The sequence below is a fragment of the Canis lupus genome, chromosome 11, assembly GCF_011100685.1.
Source record: "Canis lupus familiaris isolate Mischka breed German Shepherd chromosome 11, alternate assembly UU_Cfam_GSD_1.0, whole genome shotgun sequence".
Lineage (NCBI taxonomy): Eukaryota > Metazoa > Chordata > Mammalia > Carnivora > Canidae > Canis > Canis lupus.
This window is the reverse complement of record NC_049232.1, coordinates 19785575-19810650: the sequence shown is the minus strand read 5'-3', so window position 1 is coordinate 19810650 and position 25076 is coordinate 19785575. Positions and strand designations below refer to the sequence as shown.

At 36.0% G+C, this 25076-nt stretch overlaps 1 protein-coding gene across 10 annotated transcripts in view; it reads left to right on the top strand.

Moving 5' to 3' along the window:
- Positions 1–25076, top strand: part of RAPGEF6 (Rap guanine nucleotide exchange factor 6) — a 210821-nt gene that overhangs the window by 127964 nt on the left and 57781 nt on the right. For all 10 annotated transcript variants that reach the window (XM_038552080.1, XM_038552078.1, XM_038552079.1 and 7 more), the window contains 7 exons: positions 986–1122; positions 3321–3479; positions 4081–4233; positions 8657–8821; positions 12412–12519; positions 14755–14958; positions 17810–17918. In XM_038552080.1, the coding sequence (XP_038408008.1) occupies positions 986–1122; positions 3321–3479; positions 4081–4233; positions 8657–8821; positions 12412–12519; positions 14755–14958; positions 17810–17918 (1035 nt within the window). The remainder of the gene's footprint in view (positions 1–985; positions 1123–3320; positions 3480–4080; positions 4234–8656; positions 8822–12411; positions 12520–14754; positions 14959–17809; positions 17919–25076) is intronic.

Here is a 25076-nt window from a genome sequence, read left to right as displayed (position 1 = left end):
CTTTGAGAACAAAGATTACTTAGAGTCATTATATATTGTTATGATTCAATTAAGATTTTAGCCTAGATTTCCCTTTTATAATAGCCATATTGCTGTCATTCAGATCAGAAGATGTTACTAAGAATCATAATCTATGTGAGTAATGATCAGTACATTTGAACATTCCTTGCCATTCTAATGACACAACATAGTTAATTAACTTGCAGTTTAGACTCATGTTATGAACAGTATCTGAACAGAAACTAAAAGTGCATTTTTAATGATAAAAGTTTGTATACTGTGCTCCTTTCACAGTTTTTAAAAAATTGAAATATAATTATCTCCCAGTTATCCAGATAGATAGTACCTTATCCTTATTTCTTTTTCATCCCTTAGCTGACTGCTTGTTTCTCCCTTATATTTATCTTTTTTACTTTTGTATCTGTACCAGTAATGTTAGCCAAAGGCCCGTACTCATAAACATTTGTTGGTTATAAAGAGACTTACCTTGCAGTTACTTCACAAGTTTGGCACTAGAACTCAAATTTGTTATCCTTCATTGCTTAATTACTTGTTGACATAACATTCTTTTGAACTCTATCCAGATAAGAACTAGACAAAAGACTTTTTTGCTAATCTGTTAGATTGAAGGACATCACTAACTGAACTACCATGGAATGACATCTCAGGCTAGGAAAATTAGCCTCTTTTGAATCTCTGGGTTTCCAATTCCCTCTGGAGGTTATGAATTCTGGGTATCTTCCAATATGTGTATTTTTTTGTGTGATTGTGAAAGGTCTATTAAACAAAGCATTGATTTTTTTTTTTTTTAAATCAGCAATCATCTTGTACCTTGGTTGCTCAGCATTAGCAGCCTAAATTCATAAGTTGATTTAGAAAATTGGGAATTCAATTGTAGATTTTATTGGATCTTTAAAGTATAGTCTTTGATGGTCTCTCTACTAAAATATCTTCTTCTTCCTTTTTTTTTTTTTTTTTTAAACAGAACAATTACTGGAGTTTATGCACCAGCTCCCAGCTTTTGCAAACATGACCATGTCTGTAAGAAGAGAACTCTGCTCAGTGATGATTTTTGAAGTGGTGGAGCAGGCTGGAGCTATTATTCTTGAAGATGGGCAAGAGGTAGACTAGCAAATGTTACATATTATTTAGTGTGGGAGCTGATTTTTAGAATGATTTCATTTCCATAAATTCCTGTAAATCTTGACTTTTGAAATTTATACAATTTTTTGCGTGACTGCTGTGTTTGGGTTTATTATAATTTCTAAAGATAGAAGTTTTTTTTATTTTTGCTTTTGCTTTATTTTGTCTGTCTTAATTTTTATTTCCCAGCAGTGAGCCTAGCATAAATATTCAATAAATAACATTAATTGAAACAAATTTGTTTTTACTTCTCAGTGGACTGCTGTCAGTTGAGACATTTCTATGGTGGCAGTACTATGTTGAGAAATGTTTGGCTAGTGACTTTCAACGGGTAAAGGAAGGATGCAGAGGCATTGGAAGGATACAGAGGAATTACTGCTGTTAGGAGTTACTTCAGTTTTTCTTACCAAACTGATGGAAATTAATGCTGACATATCAAGTCAATGAAAATCGTCTTATACTGCTAGCAAGGATATAAATAGCATTTCTGGAAAGTCATTTAGAAATTTTTAACATGGGCCTTGAAGAATTAACAGTCCTCTATCCTGTTTCACTCACTATGAGTCTTTGTTTAGTACATAACATAAAACTGAGTTAGACCAAAAGATGTTCTTGCAGCATTTTTATAGTAGTAAAAATTGGAAATGGCTAAAATGTCATTCAGGAATAAAGAAGTAATTATTATATTGTCTACAGGATATAATATGTAGATATTCAGGGTATTTTAAAATTTGATGGAAGCTCTTTGAAGGCCAGGGCCTATGTCTAGCTTTATTTACTTGTTTACTTCCCATGTCCTAAATATCTGACACTATCATAGGATAATCTCAAGAAAAAAAGTTTCATGAACAAATTTTAGTATTAAATTTTCTTAAAAGGCAGGACAGTTGAATGACTATTTCAGGAGTATAAAGTAATATAAACACAGGAGAGAAATTAAACTTCTAACAACAACTGTATAAACACTGGAATTTTGAAGAACTTTTCTTTTCCACAAATTTTTATGTTCTCTTAATTTTCCACAGTTCTGTCAGCAAAAATTTTGTTACGTGCGTTCTTTGTGCTAGGTACTATTCTAGACACAGGGAGTGTAGTGGTGGAAAAACTAGACACAGTCCCTGTCCTCAAGTAATTTATGTTATCCATAAATTGCACAGTGAGTGAATTTCATACTTGAAATAACCAAAAAAGCACGCTTTTAAAAAAATAATTTTGTTTTGCTACTGATTCTCCTTCAGAACCGATGACCCACATTTCCCTTAAATTACCTTTAAACTGTTGATAGTTGAGGTTGTTAAGAATTATACCAAAGGAGAATAAGTGACCTTTCACTAATACATACCAGGTTAACTTCTAGGAGCATCATATGTTTCTGTATAAATGGAGGCAATATTTTCTTTTTTTTTTTTTTAAGATTTTATTTATTTATTCATGAGAGGCACAGAGAGAGAGAGAGAGAGAAAGAGAGAGGCAGAGACACAGGCAGAGGGAGAAGCAGGCTTCATACAAGGAGCCCGACATGGGACTCAATCCCAGGTCTCCAAGATCACGCCCTGGGCTGAAGGCGGCGCTAAACCGCTGAGCCGCCCGGGCTGCCCGAAGGCAGTATTTTCTTAACATTAAGAGAAATTTTTAATATTTTGTCAACCTGCTTTAAAATTCAGGGCCATAGTAGTCTTTCTGAATTAGTTACTAGCAACTTTTTTTTCTTTAGAGTGCTTGCTATATGCCAGGCACTGTTCTAAGGAGTTAGTGTATGTAAACTGATTTCATTAAGACAAAGGTCCTGTGATAGTACTTTGGTTAAGTCCACTCAGAAATCAAGAATCTGGGGCACTGAGAGGTTAAATAACTTGCCAGGAGTCATCCAGTTAGTGTCAGTGTGTGGATTCAGGATTTAGGAGCTTGTGGTTTAACCCATTTGTTTTTCTCCAAGTATTTGGTCAATTACGGAAGGTTCCCCTGGTGTCATTTGGTGACTAAAAGAAGAAAATGTAAAATAAGCTTTATCAGTTTGTGTAGACAGGCATAGGGTGTTTTTTGACAGAGTACAAAATAATGTAACTGGATCTTTTTCTTTTTTAAATTATAAAAGTTCAATGTATTCATTATTTTGCAAAGTTAACATGTAACTATTTTTTAAAAGAGATTCTTAAAACCTGTCTTTTTCTCTATAGCTTGACTCATGGTATGTTATTTTAAACGGCACTGTAGAAATCACTCATCCAGATGGAAAAGTTGAAAATCTCTTTATGGGAAATAGTTTTGGAATTACTCCCACTCTGGACAAACAGTACATGCATGGAGTTGTTAGGACGAAAGTAGATGATTGTCAGGTAAGTTTATCTCTTTGGTGTCTTGTAGTATTCTTTGTTGATTTCAAATAGCCGAGCCTGTTTTTTTTCTTCCTTAAAATAAAATAGCTTGATTTGAGAATTAGGAATTTTCAGAAGTTCACAGTTAATAAAGGAAATTAGATTTTGTGTCTAACTCAAAGATTTGTGGAATTAAACTATAAATTTTTAGAAGAGATTATACGAAATGTTGGTTCATTAAATTTCTATTGAGTAATAGCCAGCTTAGTCCTTTTTTTTGGTTTTTTGTTTTGTTTTGTTTTTTTAAAATAAAGGAAAGAAATAGGAACTTCTGAGTTGTTTTTAACTTACTCCTGCTTCATGTTTTCTTTCCCTAGCGTCAATTTTAAGAGAACTAGATGTTCACTTCTCCTTTTAGAGCAGAATTTGAACGGATTTAACCTCTTTGGTCTCTTTGTATGTCAGTTATTTATTTCACCTTGATTTTTGTTGATGGTTAAAGGGATTGAATAAAAAAGAACTGATGCCACTCGATTTCTTACCTTTGTGCTCTGCCTTGGTGCATAGTGATATATTTATGTACTATAGGTTTATTAACTGTCCCCATGTTGTTCTCGGACAGTTTGTCTGCATAGCGCAGCAGGATTATTGGAGAATTTTAAATCATGTGGAGAAAAACACCCATAAAGTTGAGGAAGAGGGAGAAATTGTCATGGTACATGAGCATCGTGAACTAGATCGGAGTGGAACCAGGAAAGGACACATTGTAATCAAGGTGGGTGTCTTTATTTATTATTCTAGTCATTGATAGAATATAGCTTTCTTCTTGCTAGAAAGGCTTTGAATTACTTTTTGTGCAGTGTAAGGTAATTCACTAATTTTAGAATATAAACAAATGTATTGGTTCTGCTTTTTTCCACATTGATTTTTACACATTTTAATAATGAAGCATGACATTGCCATTTAATATCAATGTGGGTTGGATATTATTTTAGAATACACTGGTAAGAGTTTTCCTTTTCAAATTTATTTCATGATCCATTGATAATGGAGGTGAATTTCATCAAACAGCCGTGTAAGTCAGAAATACAGATACCCTATGATTTCATTCCTATGTGAACTTAAACAAAAGAAATGGACTTGGATGGGTGGGTGGCGGTGGGGAGCAAACCAAGAAACAGACTTTTAACTGTAAAGAATAGACAGGGTTGCTGGAGGAGAGGTAGTTGGAGGGATGGGCTAAATGGGTGGTGGGTATTAAGGTGGGCACTCATACAATTGGGTGTTGTATGGATGAATCACTGAATTGTACACCTAAAACTAATATTACACATATGTTAACTAACCAGAATTTAAATAAAACTTTTGAACTTAAAAAAACAATATATAGAAATAAAACAAAAGGACTGATAATGAAAGTTTGAAGAATGGTAGTAGATGAAGGTGCAGTGTTTACTGGATATTTATGGCATTGAAAAGGCATTATCTTCCCTCTGTTTTCTGATCTGAAAATAGTGATATGACAGAGCTTTATTAGGGCTAAATGAGGTAAATCAAAGGCTTTATTTAGCACATTGTAGAGCCTGAATATTAATCCTCATACTGTTTCTCTAGTTTTCTCTCTCTCCCCTCCCCTTTGTCTGCTTGACCCCTTGTCTCCCTCCCACCTCCCCCCACTTTGAAGAAGGTTTCTTTGAAGACCTCTGGATTGTAAAATAGAGAAATTATAGTTGGAATAGAGGAAAACATATAACCATTTCTCTTTTCAGCCTAGTCTTGGTTGTAAAATAAGTAAGTGTGTTATTCATTACAAATACATGAGCCTATTTAATAATGTGAAGGGACTGATGTTAGATCCATTTTTCCTCAGGAGTCAGGATATTTAGCAACACTTTATCTTTTCCTAAACTGGTAAGTACAAGCTTTGTTTTATAGAAAAGGTAAACATGGGTGGATTGCCATAGGCTGTCTTTTTATGGGAGCTCATATTTTTTAATTCTTTATTTTTAAATAATTACAGACTCAGAGAATAGTTGCCAGAACAGTATTGAACACTCCTTCATTCAGATTCCCCAACTATTAACATTTCACTGCATTTTCTCCATTATCACCAGTCTTTCTCTGAATCATTTGAGACCAGTCTGCAAGTGTGATGCTTCATCACTCCTGAATATTCCATTGTGTATTTCCTAAAAACAACACTTTCCTACATAAACACCATAGAAACCTTTAAATTGAGAAATGAAAATTGATACAATACCACCATTCAGGCCCACAGATCATATTTAGTTTTTCACTGACTAGCCCAGCAGTGGCACTTTGTCTTTTCTCATCCAGCATCTCATCTAGGAACACAGTAGCATTTAGTTGTCCTGTCACTTGAGTCTACTCCAGGAACAGTCTTTATCTGTTCATATTCTTAGCAGTTTTAAAGAATACACACCTTTTGTTCTGTAGTCACCCTCAGTGTGGATCTTTACAATGTTTCCTCATGACCAGACAAATCATGTTCTTCTGGCAGGAATTCCACAGAAATGATGTAGTATTCTTCTCTCTGCATCATATCAAGGAGCATGTAATGTCAGCCTGTTCCACCATTGTTGAAACCTACTTTAATCATCTGGTCATGTTTATGTCTGTCAGATTTCTTATGCTCTTTGTAATTGATAAATGTTTGAGGCAGAGATGTTTTGGAGTAGTGTCAATATATCCTACAAACTTCTGTCCACCAGTCGTCTTTTGATTCCTGCCTGAAACAATGATTCATTATGCCCTTTGTAATTGATAAGTGTTTGGGGGAGAGTTGGTTTGAAGTAGTGTCAGTATAGCCTACAAACTTCTGTCTACCAGTCTTCTTTTGATTCCTGCCGATACGGTGATTCCTCTCCCCCTTTTTTTAAACATTTATTATCTTTATCTGTAAGGATGAACATTCTTTTTTTCTCCCAGTAATGCAGTTCTATTGGCATGGACTTGTGTGTTTTACACTCTCACCATCATTATTGTTCCAGGAGACAAGTCCAGTTTTGGCCCGTGGGACCTTAATAATGCCAACTCCTTTATCCTTTTGAGATATCCTCATCATTTTTTTTAAAGTTTTCCTGTTATCTGACAAAACAAGATGTTCAGACTCATTATGTACTTTCCCTGTTCCGGCTTTGGAATCAGCCATTTCTCCAGAGCCTTACATCCTACTAGTGGAGAATAGCATTTAAAAACTGAGATCTACGGGGCACCTGGCTGGCTCAGTTGGTGAAGCCTGCGACTCTTAATCATAGAATTGTAGGTTTGAGCCTCACATTGGGTGGATAGATTACTTAAAAATAAAATCTTTTAGGGGTGCCTGGGTGGCTTAGTCAGTTAAGTGTCTGCCTTTGGCTCAGGTCCTAATCCCAAGGGTCCTGGGATTGACCCCTGAGTCGGGCACCGTGCTCAATGGGAAGCCTGCTTCTCCCCATCCATTTGCCCCTTCCTTCTCTGGTGCTCTCTGTCCTGTGCTCTCTCTCACTCTCTCAAATAAATAAAATCTTTGTAAAAAAAAAAAAAAAAATTCAAAAAACAAAACCCCAAGATCTTAGCACTTTTTTCATTGCTACTTAGATGTCATTGCTTTTAGTGCCTCTGATTAGACACAGCTAGGAAAGTTGTATAAATATTTACTATAATATATAATATATTTATACTAAATAAGTATTTATAGTAAATGCATATACACCACAACTTTGTCTCCATCTATTTGTAATAATCATGAGTTCATACTAGTATTCCCAGTTTTGGTGCTATACCGCAGTTTTTCCTGTCCTTTCTCTTTTCATATTTGTAAATATCTTCTCCAGCAGTGTCTCTTGTTATGCTCTGTTTATTTACTTACTTGCTCATTGTAACCAGTCTCCGTGATGCCAGTGTCACCATTCCAGTCATCCCCTTTGCCTGCCAACTCTGCTCACTCTCTCTCCCAGAACCCCACCTTATTGGATACTAGTGAGACCTTTGGTGACATGCTTCTGCATGGCTATGGGGCTCATCTTTAAATATAGTTTTGAGTATATGGCTTAGTCTCTGCAGGTGTCTGACCCCAGTGACTTAGCTGGTCAGAATAATGGCCTTTCTTAAAGTTGATCTGTTCCTTCCCTGACTTAACTATACATGATCTAAGAACCATATTGAAAGACCTCAACTCAAGATTGGCCTGGGAAAGTTAAGCCCAATTTGGTATTCTTTGACTTAGATTGTTTTGGAGGGTGAAAGAAGAATAGGAATGACCTGAGTTTGCCTTGGGTCCCTCAAATATGTTATACGAAGAACCTTACTTGATTTCCTTCTAGAAAAATAATTTATATACCTTTTCTTTAAGTAAATTCTTAGATTAACATTGTTAGTATTGATGTATGTTTACCATGCAGTTATGCTCACTAATGACATTGCTTGGGTAAATGCAACAAATGGAAATTTGTCTTGATTTTTGTATTTGGTTTAACATCTGGCTTATCTCTGCATTTGTTCTGTGTATACACTTTTGAAAAGGCTGCAAAGGTAATAAATTTTAGCACTGGTTCAGAAGCTTAGAGCAGTAGATCAATGTTGTTTACATTTCTTTTTATAAATTTGGAGACAGGCAAGCAGTTAAAACTCTGAATTAATGTAAAAACTATATATAGATTTTCTTGTTCCTCTCAAGATGGTGAACTAGCATGGAGAAACTATAGAAGAAGAAACTTCTTTTCTAGGAAGTTAAAAACAACAAAACTCACTATCTTGAACTGGTGTGTTGTTCCTATAGCCTGAGGCAGGAGAGATTTGAAGATGATTAAATTTTTTAAGTTTTACTTTTTCCTTTTGTTGGCTTAAGACCATCCTCTCCCCAACTCTACCAATTGTAGAAAAATGGCAGAAACAGGCCACACCAGAGATAAATCATTGAGTTCAAAAGCCCTACTAGGATAAAATGCCAGTTAAAACAGCTACAACTAAGAAAATGCTATTAGGTATTGTCATTCCTTTACCTTTTATCACTTTCCATCCCTGAGTGCTGGTGGATAACCTGTAAAGACTACCTTCTCCCACTATTGAGTATTTTAACAATGAAAATCTCCTTTGAGGACTGATGTAATAGAGTGACTACAAAGGGAAGTAATCAGTAGAATTATTTCCTGTGATGTTTGTTTATTTTATAATCTTTCCTATCCTTGGATTTTTAGGCAACACCTGAGCGTCTCATCATGCATTTAATAGAAGAGCATTCCATTGTGGACCCGACTTATATAGAAGATTTCCTGCTAACTTACAGGACATTTCTTGAAAGTCCTTTGGATGTTGGGATCAAACTATTGGAATGGTTTAAAATTGACAGCTTAAGGGATAAGGTTGGTTTTATAAGTATGAAGGGGATGGAAGTAATTTTAACCTATAACTTTTATTCATAAAACCTTTTACAGTTGATAAATATTTATTTTAATAACAAAATTCAGTTCAACTAAAAAATAGCTCTACTTAGTTACTTTTGTGGATAAAATTCATGTTAAGAAGTGAATATGAGCCTTTACAGTTAAAAACTGAAATAGGCTGTGGTACAGCTATAATTTCAGAAAACATGATAGCTGCATAAGAGTATTTTTGAATTTTATCAAAATCTTTCTGAAGGAGATAGTAAAACATTTTAAAAAGTTATTTAGTAGGGTTTTTTTTAAGATTTTATTTATTTATTCATGAGAAACACAGAAAGAGAGGCAGAGACATAGGCAGAGGGAGAAGCAGGCTCCATGCAGGGAGCCCGACGCAGGACTCAATCCCGGGACCATGGGATCATGCCCTGAGCCAAAGGCAGATGCTCAACCGCTGAGCCACCCGATGCCCCTATTTAGTAATTTAGAAAGAATATTCACCAAGTAAATTATTTTCAGGGGAGCTTACATTATTTGTAAGCCCCGAAATAGAAATATGTTGATTTTTGAGTTAAAGACTTTATAATCATTTTTAAACAATTAGTCTTTTTGACCTTTAAAATAGGTCTCTTTTGTGACTTATTTTAAATCTGTATTTGAAAATTTTTTTGCATTAAACATTGTTTGCTATTTTAAATTATCTTACCTTATTTTATGGTATTTGTACATTCAGTGAAAAGACTAGCAGTACCTCAGCAAATTTGTAGGAAGTTCGTTATTTTATTTATTTATTTATTTATTTTTACTTTCTTTTTTTTTTTTTAATTTATTTTTTATTGGTGTTCAATTTACTAACATACAGAATAACCCCCAGTGCCCGTCACCCATTCACTCCCACCCCCCGCCCTCCTCCCCTTCCACCACTCCTAGTTCGTTTCCCAGAGTTAGCAGTCTTTACGTTCTGTCTCCCTTTCTGATATTTCCCACACATTTCTTCCCCCTTCCCTTATATTCCCTTTCACTATTATTTATATTCCCCAAATGAATGAGAACATATAATGTTTGTCCTTCTCCGACTGGCTTACTTCACTCAGCCTAATACCCTCCAGGGAAGTTAGTTATTTTAAGAAAAATAAAAGTAGGGTCATAATTGCTTGATATATCTTTCTGAGTTGTGTTTTAAAAAAAATAAATTAGATGTACCTGGACTGTGGAATTCCATTGTTTAGGAAACTCATGTGTTTCAAACTACAGGATTGCCTCCCCACCTCTTTTGGAATTATGTGTAGTTGCTGAGAAGATAAAAGCATGTTGAGATAAAGGCATGCTGAAGAATGAGCAGAAATAGAGTGAGGGACAACTCGATATACACATGCAAAAGAATGAAATTGGACCCTTACTTTACCCTATGTACAAAATTAACTCAAAGTGAGTCAGAGACCCTAAATACGGGAGCTGACACTATAAAACTCTTAAAAGAAGAGATTAGTAGTTATGACATTATTAAACTTATGAATGAAACTTACTAAACAGATGAATACAGATGCATTGTTTAAATCTTTTACAATGACAACTTTTTTTTTTTAATAAAACCTTTTATTTATTTATTTATTTATTTTTTAAGTTTATTTATGATAGTCACACAGAGAGAGAGAGGCAGAGACACAGGCAGAGGGAGAAGCAGGCTCCATGCACTGGGAGCCCGACATGGGATTCAATCCCGGGTCTCCAGGATCATGCCCTGGGCCAAAGGTAGGCACCAAACTGCTGCACCACCCAGGGATCATCCCCCTTTTCTTTTAAAACTTAAAAAAAAACATGACCTTAGATTTGGCAGTAGTTTCTTAGATACGATATTCAAAGCACTAAAGCAGATAAATTGAACTTCATCAAAATTAGAGCCTTAAATTGAAAGAAAAGACAACATGTGGAATGGGAAAATATATTTGCAAATCTTATATCTGATAAAAGTCTCTTATCTTGAATGTATAGAGAACCCTTACAGTTCAACAACAAAAAGACAACACAACTTAAAAATGGACAAAAGGCTTGAATAGACATTTTTCCAAAAAGGATATCTAAATTGCTAGCAAACACATGAAAAGGATGTTCAGCACTATTACTCATAGGGAAATGCAAATCAAAACCACCGTGAGATTCTACTTCACAGCCACTAGGATGAGGTGTATGGCTTTTAAAAAAGAAAGGAGGGGGATCCCTGGGTGGCTCAGTGGTCTAATGCCTGCCTTCGGCTCAGGGCGTGATCTTGGAGACCCGGGATCCAGTCCCATGTTGGGCTCCTTGCATGGAGCCTGCTTCTGCCTCTGCCTGTGTCTCTACCTCTGTGTGTGTGTCTCTTATGAATAAATAAATAAATCTTAAAAAAAAAAAAGGAAAGGAAATAACAAGCATCACCATGGATATGGATGTGGAGAAAACGGAATTCCCATACATTATGGGTAGTAATGTAAAATGTTACAACTGCTCTGGAAAACAGTCGGCATTTCTTCAAAAAGTAAAACTTAAAATTACCAGATAACCCAGCAGTTCTCCTCCCTTGGTATTTATCTGTAAGAACTGAAAACAGGTATGCAAACAAAAACTTGCATAAGATGTTCATAGCACTGTTGACAATAACCAAAAGGTAGAGACAACCCAAATGTCCATCAACTGCTGGATGGATAAACAAAATGTGGTATAGCCATATAATGAAACAATATTCAGCCATAAAAGGGAAGGTAGTACATGCTACTGCATGGATGAACCTTGAAAACATCATGCTAAGTGAAAGAAACTAGACATGAAATTTTATTGTATGAAATATCTGGAGTAGGCAAAATACACAGAGAGGGAAAAGCATATTAGTGGCTGCTTGGAGAGAGGGCAGAAAGTGAGGAGACTATATAATGGGAATGAGGTTTTCTTTTGGGGTGATAAAAATGCTCTGGAAGTAGGTAGTGGTAATAGTTGCTATCATTTTGAATGTGTTAAATGCCACTGAACTGTACACCTTAAAGTGGTTTAAATGGTGGCTTTTGTGTGTATCCTACCACAGTTTAAAAAATATATAACTTCCATTGTTAGGTACATGATTCAGTTCAGCTTCCATTAATTTTTCTGTTAATCAGTGGCTCGAAGTAAGCAAATCACTTTACAACTTTGAAAAGTCACAGTATTTATAATGAAGTAAGTTCAGATTTGACTGTTAGAATTTTGGTTCAGCATGTTTTTGGCTGTATAAACATTTTTGGTATGGTTGCCTATCCTTAAAAACTTATGTTTTAGGATTTATCTGAGGTATACATCCTATATACTGAACAGCTTTGCATACAGGCTTGTATATTTTCGCTGTGGGTATAGACTTGGCACTCTTTATTGATTGTGTACCCAAGAAAGCAAAAGCTCAGACTAAGCCATGCCTTTCTGTTTGAATGAACCTTTTGCACACAGGACAGAGGGTAAAGGGATTAGTCCTAAAGCTCAGTTACTCTTTGGTTTTGGACATGCTTTTTGAATATACTTCTGCGGAAAGAATGCCTCTCATAACTGGTGCCTCTTTCATGTTTCCACAGGTAACAAGGATTGTGTTATTATGGGTAAATAATCATTTTAATGATTTTGAAGGTGATCCTGCTATGACTCGATTTCTGGAGGAATTTGAAAAAAATCTGGAAGATACGGTAAGACTCAAAAGAATTTATCTTCACGGATTAGGGATTTTCCTCATCCCCAAATAACAGCAACTCAGAACAACTTTCATCTTCTCCTGTGCTATGAGAACTTCCAAATTTATATTCTAGATTCTGTTCATTCTCTGCCACTAACCCAAACAAAAACAGGTTTCCTCCTGATTCTCCTACTTTGATTTGGAGACTAATGAGAATGCTCTCTCCAGTCACTTAGGCTTACGAAGTCTGGTGTATATGTGGGTCCCCTCTCTTCCTTGAATTCCCTGGCCAAGATGTCCATTCATTGCTGAGGTCACCTGGGTCACTAATTGTGACAGTACACATATTTCCTGTAGTTCCTCTCTTGCCATTCCTTTTTCACTCCCCAGACAGGGCCTCATATCATATGCCTCATCTATTGTAATAGCTCGCTAATTTTAGTTCTAATATTTCTTCCAGTCCATTTTTGTGTGGCCAGAGATTGTTTTTAAACTATAAATGAGATGAATATTTCTCTGTCAGTAAATTGAAGTATTTCCTACCAAAGTAATTCCTCTGTATTCAGGTCCCTCACCTATATTTTCAGTCTTTTTTTCTGTGCACCCTTAATTTTAGCCAACCAGATTATTTTATATTCTTAACTGGTTGTCAAGCTTGAATTTTTTTCTTCTAGTCTGCTATTGAACTCTGTGCTCACATTAGACTGAGTCTCCCTTCTGCATGTGATTTCATTTGTTCTAAGTATACAACACCTAAGATAATCCCCTCAAGATCTTGTTAACTTTCACAGTAGCTATTTATAATTCCATTTACTCTCTCTGTCAGATGCTTTCAACTGCAACTGGATTATGTGCTCTAAGCAACTTGAAATTTTAGGAAGTAAATTAATTATGCAGCTCAGGAGTTAGTTTGCCTAAATTAACATTCAAACTGTACCACTTGTTAGACATGTAAACTTGGACAAGTTGCCCAGCCTTTTATGCAATTTATAGGTAGTAGTCATCCTTAGTTTCTGGGGATTCTTATGAGGATTATAATGAGCTAATGAATGCAACAATCTGGAAGGACAAAAAAAAAAAAACTCTTACATAGCAAATGCCCAAGAACCATTGCTGTTACTCGGGTTGTAAGTGGATTGAGTTGAACAAAGAGACAAATAGGTAGATTTCTGTCCATTCCCTTACCTCTTAGTTCCTGTAGACTTCTCAGCACACTTCAGCTCTATGAAAAATAGGAATAATGAACAGAGACTCGGGAACTTGATTAAGTGGCCATAGAAGCTTACCACCATCATTTGGGTAATGGAAAGTAGAAATTGCCTTACAATCATAGGATTTCTTTTTTTTTTTTTTTTTTTCTGTAATCATCCAGTCATCAGGTAAAATTTACTCAGTTCTACTCTGTATTCCCAGAGTATCACATAGGATCAGAACAGGTGTAAGGCTTGGCCTCTGTCCTGAAGAAACTTTAGCTACTTTTTATGGACGAGAGATTTACACATACTATGCTATTTGAGAATAGTTGGATATTGAATTGGTATTAAAATCTGAAAGTGGGGATCCCTGGGTGGCGCAGCGGTTTAGCACCTGCCTTTGGCCCAGGGCGCGATCCTGGAGACCCGGGATCGAATCCCACGTCGGACTCCCAGCATGGAGCCTGCTTCTCCCTCTGTCTATGTCTCTGCCTCTCTCTCTCTCTCTCTCTCTCTCTCTCTGACTATCATAAATAAATAAATTTTAAAAAATCTGAAAGTGAGAGTATTACTAAGTTTAAGAAAGATCTAATAAATACAGGAATAATATACTCAGAAGAGGTAGGAACTTGAATGTGTCTTTGAATATCAGACAGTTTTCGGAAAAGTGGTTCAGATTCTTTAAGGTTTTAAATGAAGGTGTAGAAAGATTCTGGATTTATGTACCAGCCAGGAGATAAGTAAGATAGTAGTGGAGTATGTATTAGGAGGGTTCAGGCCATGAGAAGTAAGGTTTTGTCTTCCTTCTCTAAATGAGACTACATTTTGAAATCTTTTCTAATCTGTGCTTATCTAGCAATTTTTAAAAATCGTAAGATCATGACAGTGCTCCGGGGTTGAAGCTTTCCCTCCTTCAGTTTTATTTACCCTGGCTTATGTGTTCTTTACTTTGTATTTCAAGGTAACTGTAATTGTAATAAGTAGGTGATTCCCTAGAAGCCCATAGGAATAGATGCATAAATTTATATACAGTATACCCTTTTTCACTTTTTTAGAAAATGAATGGTCATCTCCGGTTATTGAATATTGCCTGTGCTGCAAAGGCCAAGTGGAGACAGGTGGTGCTGCAAAAGGCTTCCCGGGAGTCCCCTCTGCATTTCAGCCTTAATGGAGGGAGTGAGAAGGGCTTTGGTATTTTTGTTGAAGGAGTAGAACCTAGTAGCAAAGCTGCTGATGCTGGACTGAAACGTGGTGATCAGGTAAGTAAATTACCAACTATGTGAATTAAAGCCTTCTTTCAAGTGAGCATCTACTGCTTTTTTTCTCATGTGATACTTCTTCAAGTAAGCATGATCGGTTTAAGGAAATTTAATTTAAAAAAATTTAAAAAAAAAAAAGGAAATTTAATTAAAAATTAAAATGAGGGGTGCCTCGGTGGCTCAGTCAGTTAAGCTTCTGCCTTTTGGTTAGTTCATGATCTCAGGGTCCTGGAATTGAGCCCCATGTCAGGTTCCCTTGCTCAGCAGGGAGCCATCTTCTTCCTCTGCTCCCTACTTGTGCTCGCTTTCTCTTTCTCAAATAAATAAAATCTTTATAAATGAATGAATGAATGAATGAATAAAAATTAAAATGTAAGTGGCCAAAGATTGCCATAAATTATGGTGTCAGCTTAAATAGTGTTCATATGGTAACAAAACTATATCCATAAGTAGAGGAAGCCAGGTGAGGGACTAGGAAAAAGGAGACCCTGGGAGGAAGTTGGTGGGGATTTAGTCTCTCCATTAAGGCTTTGGGTTGCTGTAGAGCAATGAATGTGTTCCCAGATGTGATTCTTGACAACCTTAAAAAATGCAATGCCTAAGCCCACCTCAGTTTTATTAATCATACTAGTCACATTCTCCAGAGATCCCCTCCAGGAATCTGTATTTTTAACAGAACTCTCTAGGTGATTCTTAGGCACAGCAAAGAGTAGTTTTTCAAATTCAGGTGAATCACTTGAGAAGGTTATGTTTTCCCATTTTAAAATTCTGCTTGTTCATTTATATGCATTTAGAATGTAGCTGTGTTGTACTTTTAACTAAACCATGCTAATGAATTCATGTTATAAAAAGTGCTGCACTGCAGAGCCAGGAGTGATTTTCTCCCTTGGGAAACATTTGACATGTCTGGAGATATTTTTGATTCTCATGACCTGGGGGTTACTGCTAGCATCTAGAGGCCAGGGATATTTTGCTAATACGCAGCGTACATAAAACACACTGCAGCAGCACATCCCCCACAACAAAGAGTTATCCAGCTCAAATATCAAAGGGTTAAGAAAAAAACTCATTTAGAGTGAAAATTATCCCCTTCTTCCCCTAAGGAAACTTTTTAAAAATAGAGATTTCTAGGCCTAACCCCACTCTTGTCATTGAGAATATCTAGTAGCTAGAATTCTAGAGTCAGTGTTTTATTGTTCTAGTATTTTATTTTATTTTATTTTATTTTTAAAAAATTTTATTTACTTACTCATGATAGAGAGAGAGAGGCAGAGACACAGGCAGAGGGAGAAGCAGGCTTCATGCCGGGAGCCCAACTCGGGACTCGATTCTGGGACTCTAGGGTCGCGCCCTGGGCCAAAGGCAGGCACTAAACCACTGAGCCACCCAGGAATCCTCCGTAGTATTTTATTTTGGACACATTTAAACATATTCACAAAAGAACAGTGAAATCAGATAATTTCATTCTTTTTTTTTTTTTAATAATTTCATTCTTGAGAGAAAATTTATCAGCTTTTTACTTCTTCCCTCAGTCCTTCCAGTTATTGTTAAAATTATCTGAAGTTTTATGTCTAGCTATTGTCATTTTTAGCATTGTTTATCTTCTCTTTTAAGAATACTTTTGACATTTGTATCAACTTAGTTTCATAAGTTTATCACTAACAACCCTGTAGACATTTATACCTATCTTACTGATTTCATTGATCACCTCCATGTCATCTATATCTCCATTATTGTGATTCATTTCACAGATGTCTTCTAGTACTTGGTACCTTTTCTAGTACTTTACTAAAAAAGGGCAATAGGTACTATAGTTCTTTTTGTCCTTGCATGTCTGATAAGGCTTTTGTGGAGCTTAATATTCTTAGGTCACAGTTATTTTTCCTTGAGAACTTTGATGTTACAGAAGAATGTCATATCATCCTAGTATGGTCCAAGAAAGGTCCAAACCAATGTTTATTTTTCTTTTCTAGCTAGCTGTCCCACTACCTGCCACTGCACAGTGAAGCTTATAGATTCTTTGTTTTCTGTCCTTGGAATTCAAAATTTTCATTGAGATATGTTAAGTGTCTTTATTATCTTTTCATGGTACTAGATGAGCCATTTTAGTATGTAGACTCAAGACTTTTTTTTTTCAACTCTGAATTTTACTTCCATGTTTTTTTCCCTTTTCATAATATTTTACTTCGTAATCTTTTATCCTGTTGGAATCATTGTGTCAATCCCTGACATCTGTCCTCTATGATCCTTTTTTTCTCATTATGTTTATTTCTTTATCCTTTTTTGTTAGAATTAGTAATTTTTAAGGGAACTTTTGTATGGTTTTGAGGTACAGCCAAGTTTGGGAACCCCTGCTGTGAAGGTTCAGCTGTGTCACCTGGAAGAACCCGTTAACAGTGGTGCTTGTTGCTTGAGTTGCTGGTTCATTCAGTACCAGGGAAATGATGTTAGATGTATTCAGAGTATCACTTTTGAATGAGTTATCTCTCTTTTAAATGCAGTAAGTTTGCATTTAGAAAATTTCAATAAAATTTACACATATATACATATGCACTAATTGTATGAGTTGATCTGACATGAAAATGTTTCCTGTGGTGGTTTGTTTTGTTTTGTTTTTTTTTAACAAATGCCTTTAATATGATCTCAGAGGGAATGAACTTTGAAAAAATAGATATTTGGCCAATACAATATAGAGAAAGTTGTGACCCCACTTCTCATAGAGATAACTGTTGTTCATACAAGGGTGCATTTTGTTTAGTTTTCTTCTTTTTTCCACCATGAAACTTAAGGTTGCAGAAGTAATTAATATTGTTTCTCTCTTAATTTATATTTTTCAAATACTTTTCTCAAGATAATGGAAGTAAATGGACAAAACTTTGAAAATATTACATTTGTGAAAGCCCTTGAAATTTTAAGGAATAATACTCATCTTGCACTTACTGTGAAGACCAACATTTTTGGTGAGTTTTGTTGTATAAATTGAAGCATTTTGTTTGTTTTTTGGTTTTGTTTGGTAATAAAAAAAAAAAAGAAAAGTCATTATAATGAGAAAAAAGTAGTAAAATGTAACATGTTTATGTCTAAGCTCTTTGAACATTTTTAGGATTCTTAGTGTTGAGATATGGTAGTATGTATTCTAGAATTTTCATTTTTATTTGTATTTTTTTGTATTTTAGAAATAAGATTTAAAATAGGTGTACGAGTCTATTAGTCATGTATGAAATGTCTACTGAGGAGATATTACATACTATACTTTGCTAGGCAGCACCAAACGACACTTAGAAGGATCTGAAAGAAGCATAAAAGTCAGTCAGCCTCTTAATTCCCCTTGCTAATGTACAAATCAAAGTACTGCTAAAGTTAGAATTGCTTTTCTGAAATAATAATATGAATGCCAGATTAGCTGGTTCATGAAAATAAATTGAGTAAAACAATCAGTGAATTCCAAATTTGTAATAACAGTGTAATCTTTCTGTGTAAAAATGCTGGTTACTGTGTTTGCAGTGTGTTTTCATCATGTTTCTGTTTGAATGAAACAAAGACTAAACTTGTAGTTGCATTTTTTTTTTCTTTTAGGGAAAACTTACTGTAACTTTGTTTCATTAGATACCAGAGAATATTCTCTGAAACTTGAGAAGGGCAATAATAAAAACAGTATAATAATTTGAAAATTATCAAAGAAAATTACCAAAGAAAGCATTTTTTTGTGAATAAGGGCAAGAAATTCCTCTAGGTCATTTGGGTTGCAATTTGAAAACTAGGAGTTGAATTTAAAAGCTATGCCTATGGAAAAGGAAGTGTTTTTTATTTTTTTCACTTTGACTCCTTATGCTGCACTTAGTCATAGTGAAAAATGAAACATTTGGTATTTTTCCTCTTTTCACTTGTGTCCTTTCTACTGAATTAAGTCCTTTTAAATCTGATATGTAACTGTCTACTGGCAATTTTCTAATATTATATTTTTTAGTATAAAATAAGTTAGCCTTCACAGTTTCTGGATTTCCTGAGTTTGGACTAGTATCTAGAAACAAAACTTTCGAGTTAAATTAAAAAGATTCTGATTTTGAAAAATAAAACAGAGCTTGTTCTGTCACTTAGAGCAAATGATTTAGTCACTCCAAGCTTGACTTTCTCCAGCTGTATTTCATAAGATCCTTATAAGGATCTTCACTCTATCTATCTGTAACTTTTTACACCAGCACATAATAATTACTAGCTAGTATCAAATACTATTATGTCTAAAAATACAGAGATAGTAAATTTGGTGGATAGTAACATGGCCCCTGGAAGACAGAAAAAGATCTGAAGAATATAAAAGGCAGGGAAGCCTCAGAACTACTTGCCTGGTGAGAAATAATTGCCCAACAGAACTCTAGATTGGATGTGGCAGAGAGTAGGCATTATGTGGTACTGCACAAGGGGTCCCGTGTCCTCAATACCTCATTCCTTATCCTATGCAGAGTATGATCAGTAACTTTTACCCCAAATAAAACACCAAAGAGTATCTCAAAGGAATATTAGTAAAACATTTGTAGAAATGGAGCATTTTAGTCTGGATATTGTACTTGGAATAAAACCCCTAGTACCTCTGACATTACAGTGAAGAAAAGTTGCACAGTTAGGTCCTGTATAGAACTCACAGTCAGAATACCTACAGGTAGGAAAACTGACCAGAAGACAAATTTGTTTAGATGATACCAGAGCAAACTAGATTTGTTCATTTTGTGTTAATTAAAACTGATGGCCATGCATAGGAAACCAGGATCATTGAGGAGGCATGGTGGGGAACTCAATAAGTAAGCTTACAGATTCTGGAGAAAAATAGTTAATTTAAGGCAGAGAAGAAAAACATTTCCAGAACTGTGCTCAGATTTAAAAATTTACCTCTTAAAACCAGAACAGGGTTTTGAGGAAAAAGAAATAGTCACTGAGAAAGAAATAACTCCAAGTGACTTAAAATATGGTAGCAAAGACAAAAACATTGAGTAGAGGGAGTAGGTAGTATATTTCAGGAAATCTCCCAGAGTATAGAACAAAAGAAGGAAGGAGGGAGGGAGGGAGGGAGGGAAGGATGAAGGAAGGAAGGAAGTAATGAAGAATGAAGGAAGGAAAAAGAAAAAAGGAATAGAGAAAGAAATCCCAAGACATCCCTAAGAACATAAGCACTAACGACTCAAACCCAGAATAACAGAAAATAAAAAACAGAAAAATACAAAGAAAAGAAAGAAAGAAAGAAAAAGAAGAAAGAGGGACTCCCTGGGTGGCGCAGCAGTTTGGCGCCTGCCTTTGGCCCAGGGCGCGATCCTGGATGACCCGGGATCGAATCCCACATCGGGCTCCGGTGCATGGAGCCTGCTTCTCCATCTGCCGTGTGTCTCTGCCTCTCTCTCTTTCTCTCTCTGTGACTATCATAAATAAATAAAAATTTAAAAAAAAAAAAAGAAAGAAAGAAAGAAGAGAAAAAAAAGAAAAGAAAAGAATTGAGCATTATTCCGGGAAATCCAAAAGAAAATATGAAGAATAAAGTATTCATGAAACAATAGCGGGGACCATCCCAAAGTGAAAGAAGAATGTGTGACTCTTCTAATTCAAAGGGCCACCTAAAATCTGAGCAAAATGAATTAAAGAAACTTGTTTTAGCATTCTCTTTCCAGTATTGAAAACAACCAGGAAAGTTAGCATAAATATAAAAAGTAGCTACAAAGAAATATAAAAATCCAAAAAGAGAGCTAAGAACTACCTGACACACCAGAAAGAAGTGTACTGGAGGCCTGGGACATTCACCAGTACAGAAAAGCACCTGAGACACAGCCTCTTTGGGCAGTAGACTCCCAGGAGAAGGCTAAAGAGTTGGAATCCTGCAGTTGTTAGGAGCATGAAGTCTGCATGTGTCATATCCCTTCCCCCTCTCTGGAAACTATACCCCAAAAAGATGTCTTTTTTTTGTCCCTCATGGACATTTTCAGTCCATAGAATGTAGCTGAAAAAAGGAACTGCTGGGTAAAATCACAGGTTTCTAGTTTAGGGAGCCCACTAGGGCCGGAACACTCTACCATTGCAACCTTTACTGAGTACCTTGAATGGCTAACTCTGAAGTGGGTGTGGGCTCTACTCTAAGCAGCTCAGAAGGACCTCAATTTTTGGTCCTGGCTCTGGCCAGGCTCTGGCTCTTGTACCTTTTTTTAAAGGTACAAGGTACCTTTAAAAAAAGGTTTGTTTTTTAAAACATAAAAATTCTTTTTTGAGGATTCTACCAGTAACCTCTGACTTATAAAAATAGTTTTTCAAACACAAAGTCGAGCAAACAGTCAAGGATTGTGAGGCTCCCTTAAAAGTCAGTGTAATGCAACCAACAGAAACAGAACCAAGGGCGGTCCAGAATATCAAACATAGACTATGAGATAATTGTCTTATATCTGTGAAGATAAAAATCAAATAAAGAGTTCCATTCCCAAGTGAGATGGTGTGAATACATGCCACCCTTTATTTCCCACTAAGCTCAACTATAAAACCTGGCCAGAAGCATGATCCTCCCATTCAAGAACTTGGAAAATTCAAAGTCCCACTACGAGCAGTGAATGAATCTATGAAATTTTTATTCTCCTCCTCCCGCCCCCCCCCCCCCCCCCCCACTCCAGTATCTCCTGAGCTGCACTCAAGGCTAGCTGAAACCTGGATATGTGCAGACAACAAGGATTCAGGAGAAACAAAAAGGATTCAGGAGAAAGCTTGAATGGGAAAGGGAATTCCACAGTTTTTTCCCCTCCTTTTCTCCGTTCTGTCAGGCATCAGCCTCCAAGTAATCCAGTAGCATTGACAACAGCCTGAAACACAAGGCTGCACAAGCCAGAACTCAGAGGAGAACCTTTTGGACCCTTTAGTGGAGCTGTGGCTTCAAGAAGCCAAGGGCACCTCCATTGTTTTCCCTGGCACACCAGTAGACCTCTGCTCAGGTCCCAGACTGAGGGGTGGCACAAAGGCAACAGATGGAGATAGTTCTCAAAGCTTTTGAAACTGAACATCAGAACCACAGCCCACAGAAGGCTAAACAAAAAGGGGGACATTTTCCATGGCTTATAAACAGAACTCAGAGCAATTGTAACTGTAACAAGGATCCTTTGTTATAAGTCTCTGTATTTATCTTGTTTCGGGCTTTGCTCAACTTTGGAACTTATGCATTGATGTCTCTTTGCTTGAAGAAATATTGTGGCCATTATGACTTGAGATACTGCCTTTGCTACTCTGTCTGACTCCTTTCCATGTGAGATCAGTGACTTAGATGTTAAAAGATCTGTGTCCCATACATCTCTTACATTCTGTTCTGTTCTTTCCATTTGTTCCTCTCCTTGTGCTTCAATTTGGGTATTTTCTAATGACCTGTTATTAGGTGTTTAAGCTGAGTTTTCCTGTTTTCTTCTGTATCCAGTCTGCTGTTGAACACATGCAGTGAGCTTACTGTTAGATAATTATTTTTCTAGTCCTAGAATTCCCCTTTGAGGGACACCTGGGTATCTCAGGGTGTGGTCCCAGAGTCCCAGGATCAAATCCCACATCAGACTGCCTTGAGGAGCCTGCTTTGCCCTCTGCCCTATGTCTCTGCCTCTCTCTGTCTCTCATGAATAAATAAATAAAATCTTTAAATAAAAAAAAGAATTCCCCCTTTGAATACCTTTTATAAATTCCAGTGGTCTTTTGCATCATGTTTTCACCCATTTTTCTCTCTTCCCCTGCATTTTCTTTAATATATTTATAATGGTTATTATAAAACTCTTGTGTGTTCATTACAAAGTTTGGATTATCTTTTCTTCTCTGTATTCCCCCCTCCTCCAGGTTATCTTATTTTGTGTGTCTTACAATGTTTTTTGGTATGTGGTACTTAGTATGTGAAGAAATCTTAGCAAATAGGGAAATTAATATTTTCTCATAGAAAGGGTTTGCCGTTTCCTCTGTTTAAACACATAAGGTAAGGAGAATTGGGCTGGGTGAGGCTGGGTTACAGAATTGCTTAGACTGTCTCCAGGTTTCAGACTGAGGGTGAGATTTGTCATGTACTTGATCCAGGGACCTTCTCTAATGGTACTTTGTCTCTGAGTGCAGAGAGATTGTGGGAAATTGTATTCTGCTTTCTCGGCCTTGTACTTGTGCCCTCACCCCCACTCTCTACCTAAGGCATGGCTTTTGGTTCAGAGTCTGGTAGCTTTTTGTCTTTTTGTTCAAGTTCAGCCCTTCACAGATTTTGAACTTAACTTTTGAGCAAAATGTAGCAGGTAAATATGTCACATATTTGTTGCACATCCTTCTCTCTTATGTAGCTTTGTCCCCTCAGTACTGTGAGACTGTACGAAATTTTCAGCCAGTCCCCAGCCTCCTGCATTGTGCTAAGAGTAGATAGGTCCCGTTGAAATACAGCACTACTTTGGGGCTTCTTTGTATTCCAGTTTTTTATGCCAGTTCTTGAAGCCATCAAAAATTCTTTTTCCTCTAGTAGAGTTCCTCTACCTGATTGCTATTTCATGTTTAGACTTTGTACTTAGAGAAGAAAAAGCAGGCAATCTTAGTTTACCATCTTCTTGCTCTAGAATTTTAGCTTGTCTGTCCTCTTAGCTTTCACAGCTTTCTAACGCCTTTGAAAATCTCCCCACTCAGATCATTTAATATTAGCATTTTAATGTTTTAATAAAACTAATACATGTGTAAGTTTTAGAAAATAAAACATTAAAGAAAGGTATAGTGGAACCACATTGTACATTATTCTGGATCTTTGCACAAGAGTTGATACAGATTTACTTGTGTAATTGTTGACTAGAAATCTATTGCAGTATTATTATCTATTGAGCTAATGTCATATTGATGGATATTTTAGGTTGTTTTCTAGTTTTTGCTATTTATATTTTTGAAATAAAAATCCTTTGTACTTCTATGCTTAAACAGATATACCGATAAGGTGGGTTAATCTCCATCTACCTCCACTTTTATTTATCATTGTGTAAGAATGCCTCTGCAGTAGATATAATCAACTTTTGGGTTATTGGATGTACATCATTTAATGATGAGGGAAATTGAGCACCTTTTTTACATGTTACCATTTCTTTTCCACAAGGTCATTTCATTTTCCATTTTTATACGGAGTTTCTTATTTTTTATTGTTTGTGTTATTTTAAAAAAGGACAGTATCTTTTAGTCTTAAAGGTTGCAAATATTTCCACAAGTTGTCTTTTGACTTTGCTTGCTTGTGGTGTGTTGTGTGTGTATGTGTATGTGTGTGTCAGAAAAGTCAGACCTCACCAGAGCATTTTTAGGCCCAATCTACCTGGTTTCCCAGTCATCTTAATTTTCTTGAAGTTTCCTTTTGCAACAGGGACTTGAAACTTGAGATTTCCTCTACCTAGAGTAATTCCTCCTTCCCCTCCCTTTGTCTAGTTAAAGTCTACTCACCTTACTGAACTCTTCTTACACAGTGACTTAATTAGGGAGGATTTTCCCTTTCCTGCTACATTCCTTTGGTTATATTCTTTCTGTACCATGCATGTATCTTAGACTTACTGTTCCATAATAGGGGAAATCTGCAGACATTTGGTAGAGTTCCTGGCATGTGTTTGTAGGTCAGTAAATATTTTTTGCATAAGTGCATATAGATTTTAGCTCTAAACAGCATCTTTACCTTTACCACTAGGCTTAAAATAAAGCAAAATTTTCCGAAGGAACTAAAAGGAATTTATTGCTTTTTAATCAAGCAAAATATCTTTAAAAGGTGACTCCTAAAGATTTCTGTTATTTTAAAGACAGAAAATGTGCTTTTCATAAACTTCCTATATGCTTTGATAATATATCATCCTGGTTGAAATTTTTAAGATGGTCCACTTGTACAACTGATTATCAAGCTGTTTTATGTTCCAGTACATTAATCTTTAAGTCTTTGTCTGTTGGAATCTGACTTGTAATTCATTTGATATCGAAGGAAACTTTTGATTTATCTCTGAAACAACAACAACAACAAAAAGATCACAGTTTTCTGTTTTCAGTGCACATTTATACAGTTTAAAGCTTTTCTTCTCTAAAGGTACCAAGTAGTACCATTAAAAGCTGTATCTTCTGAAGGCCTGCATATTCAACAATAT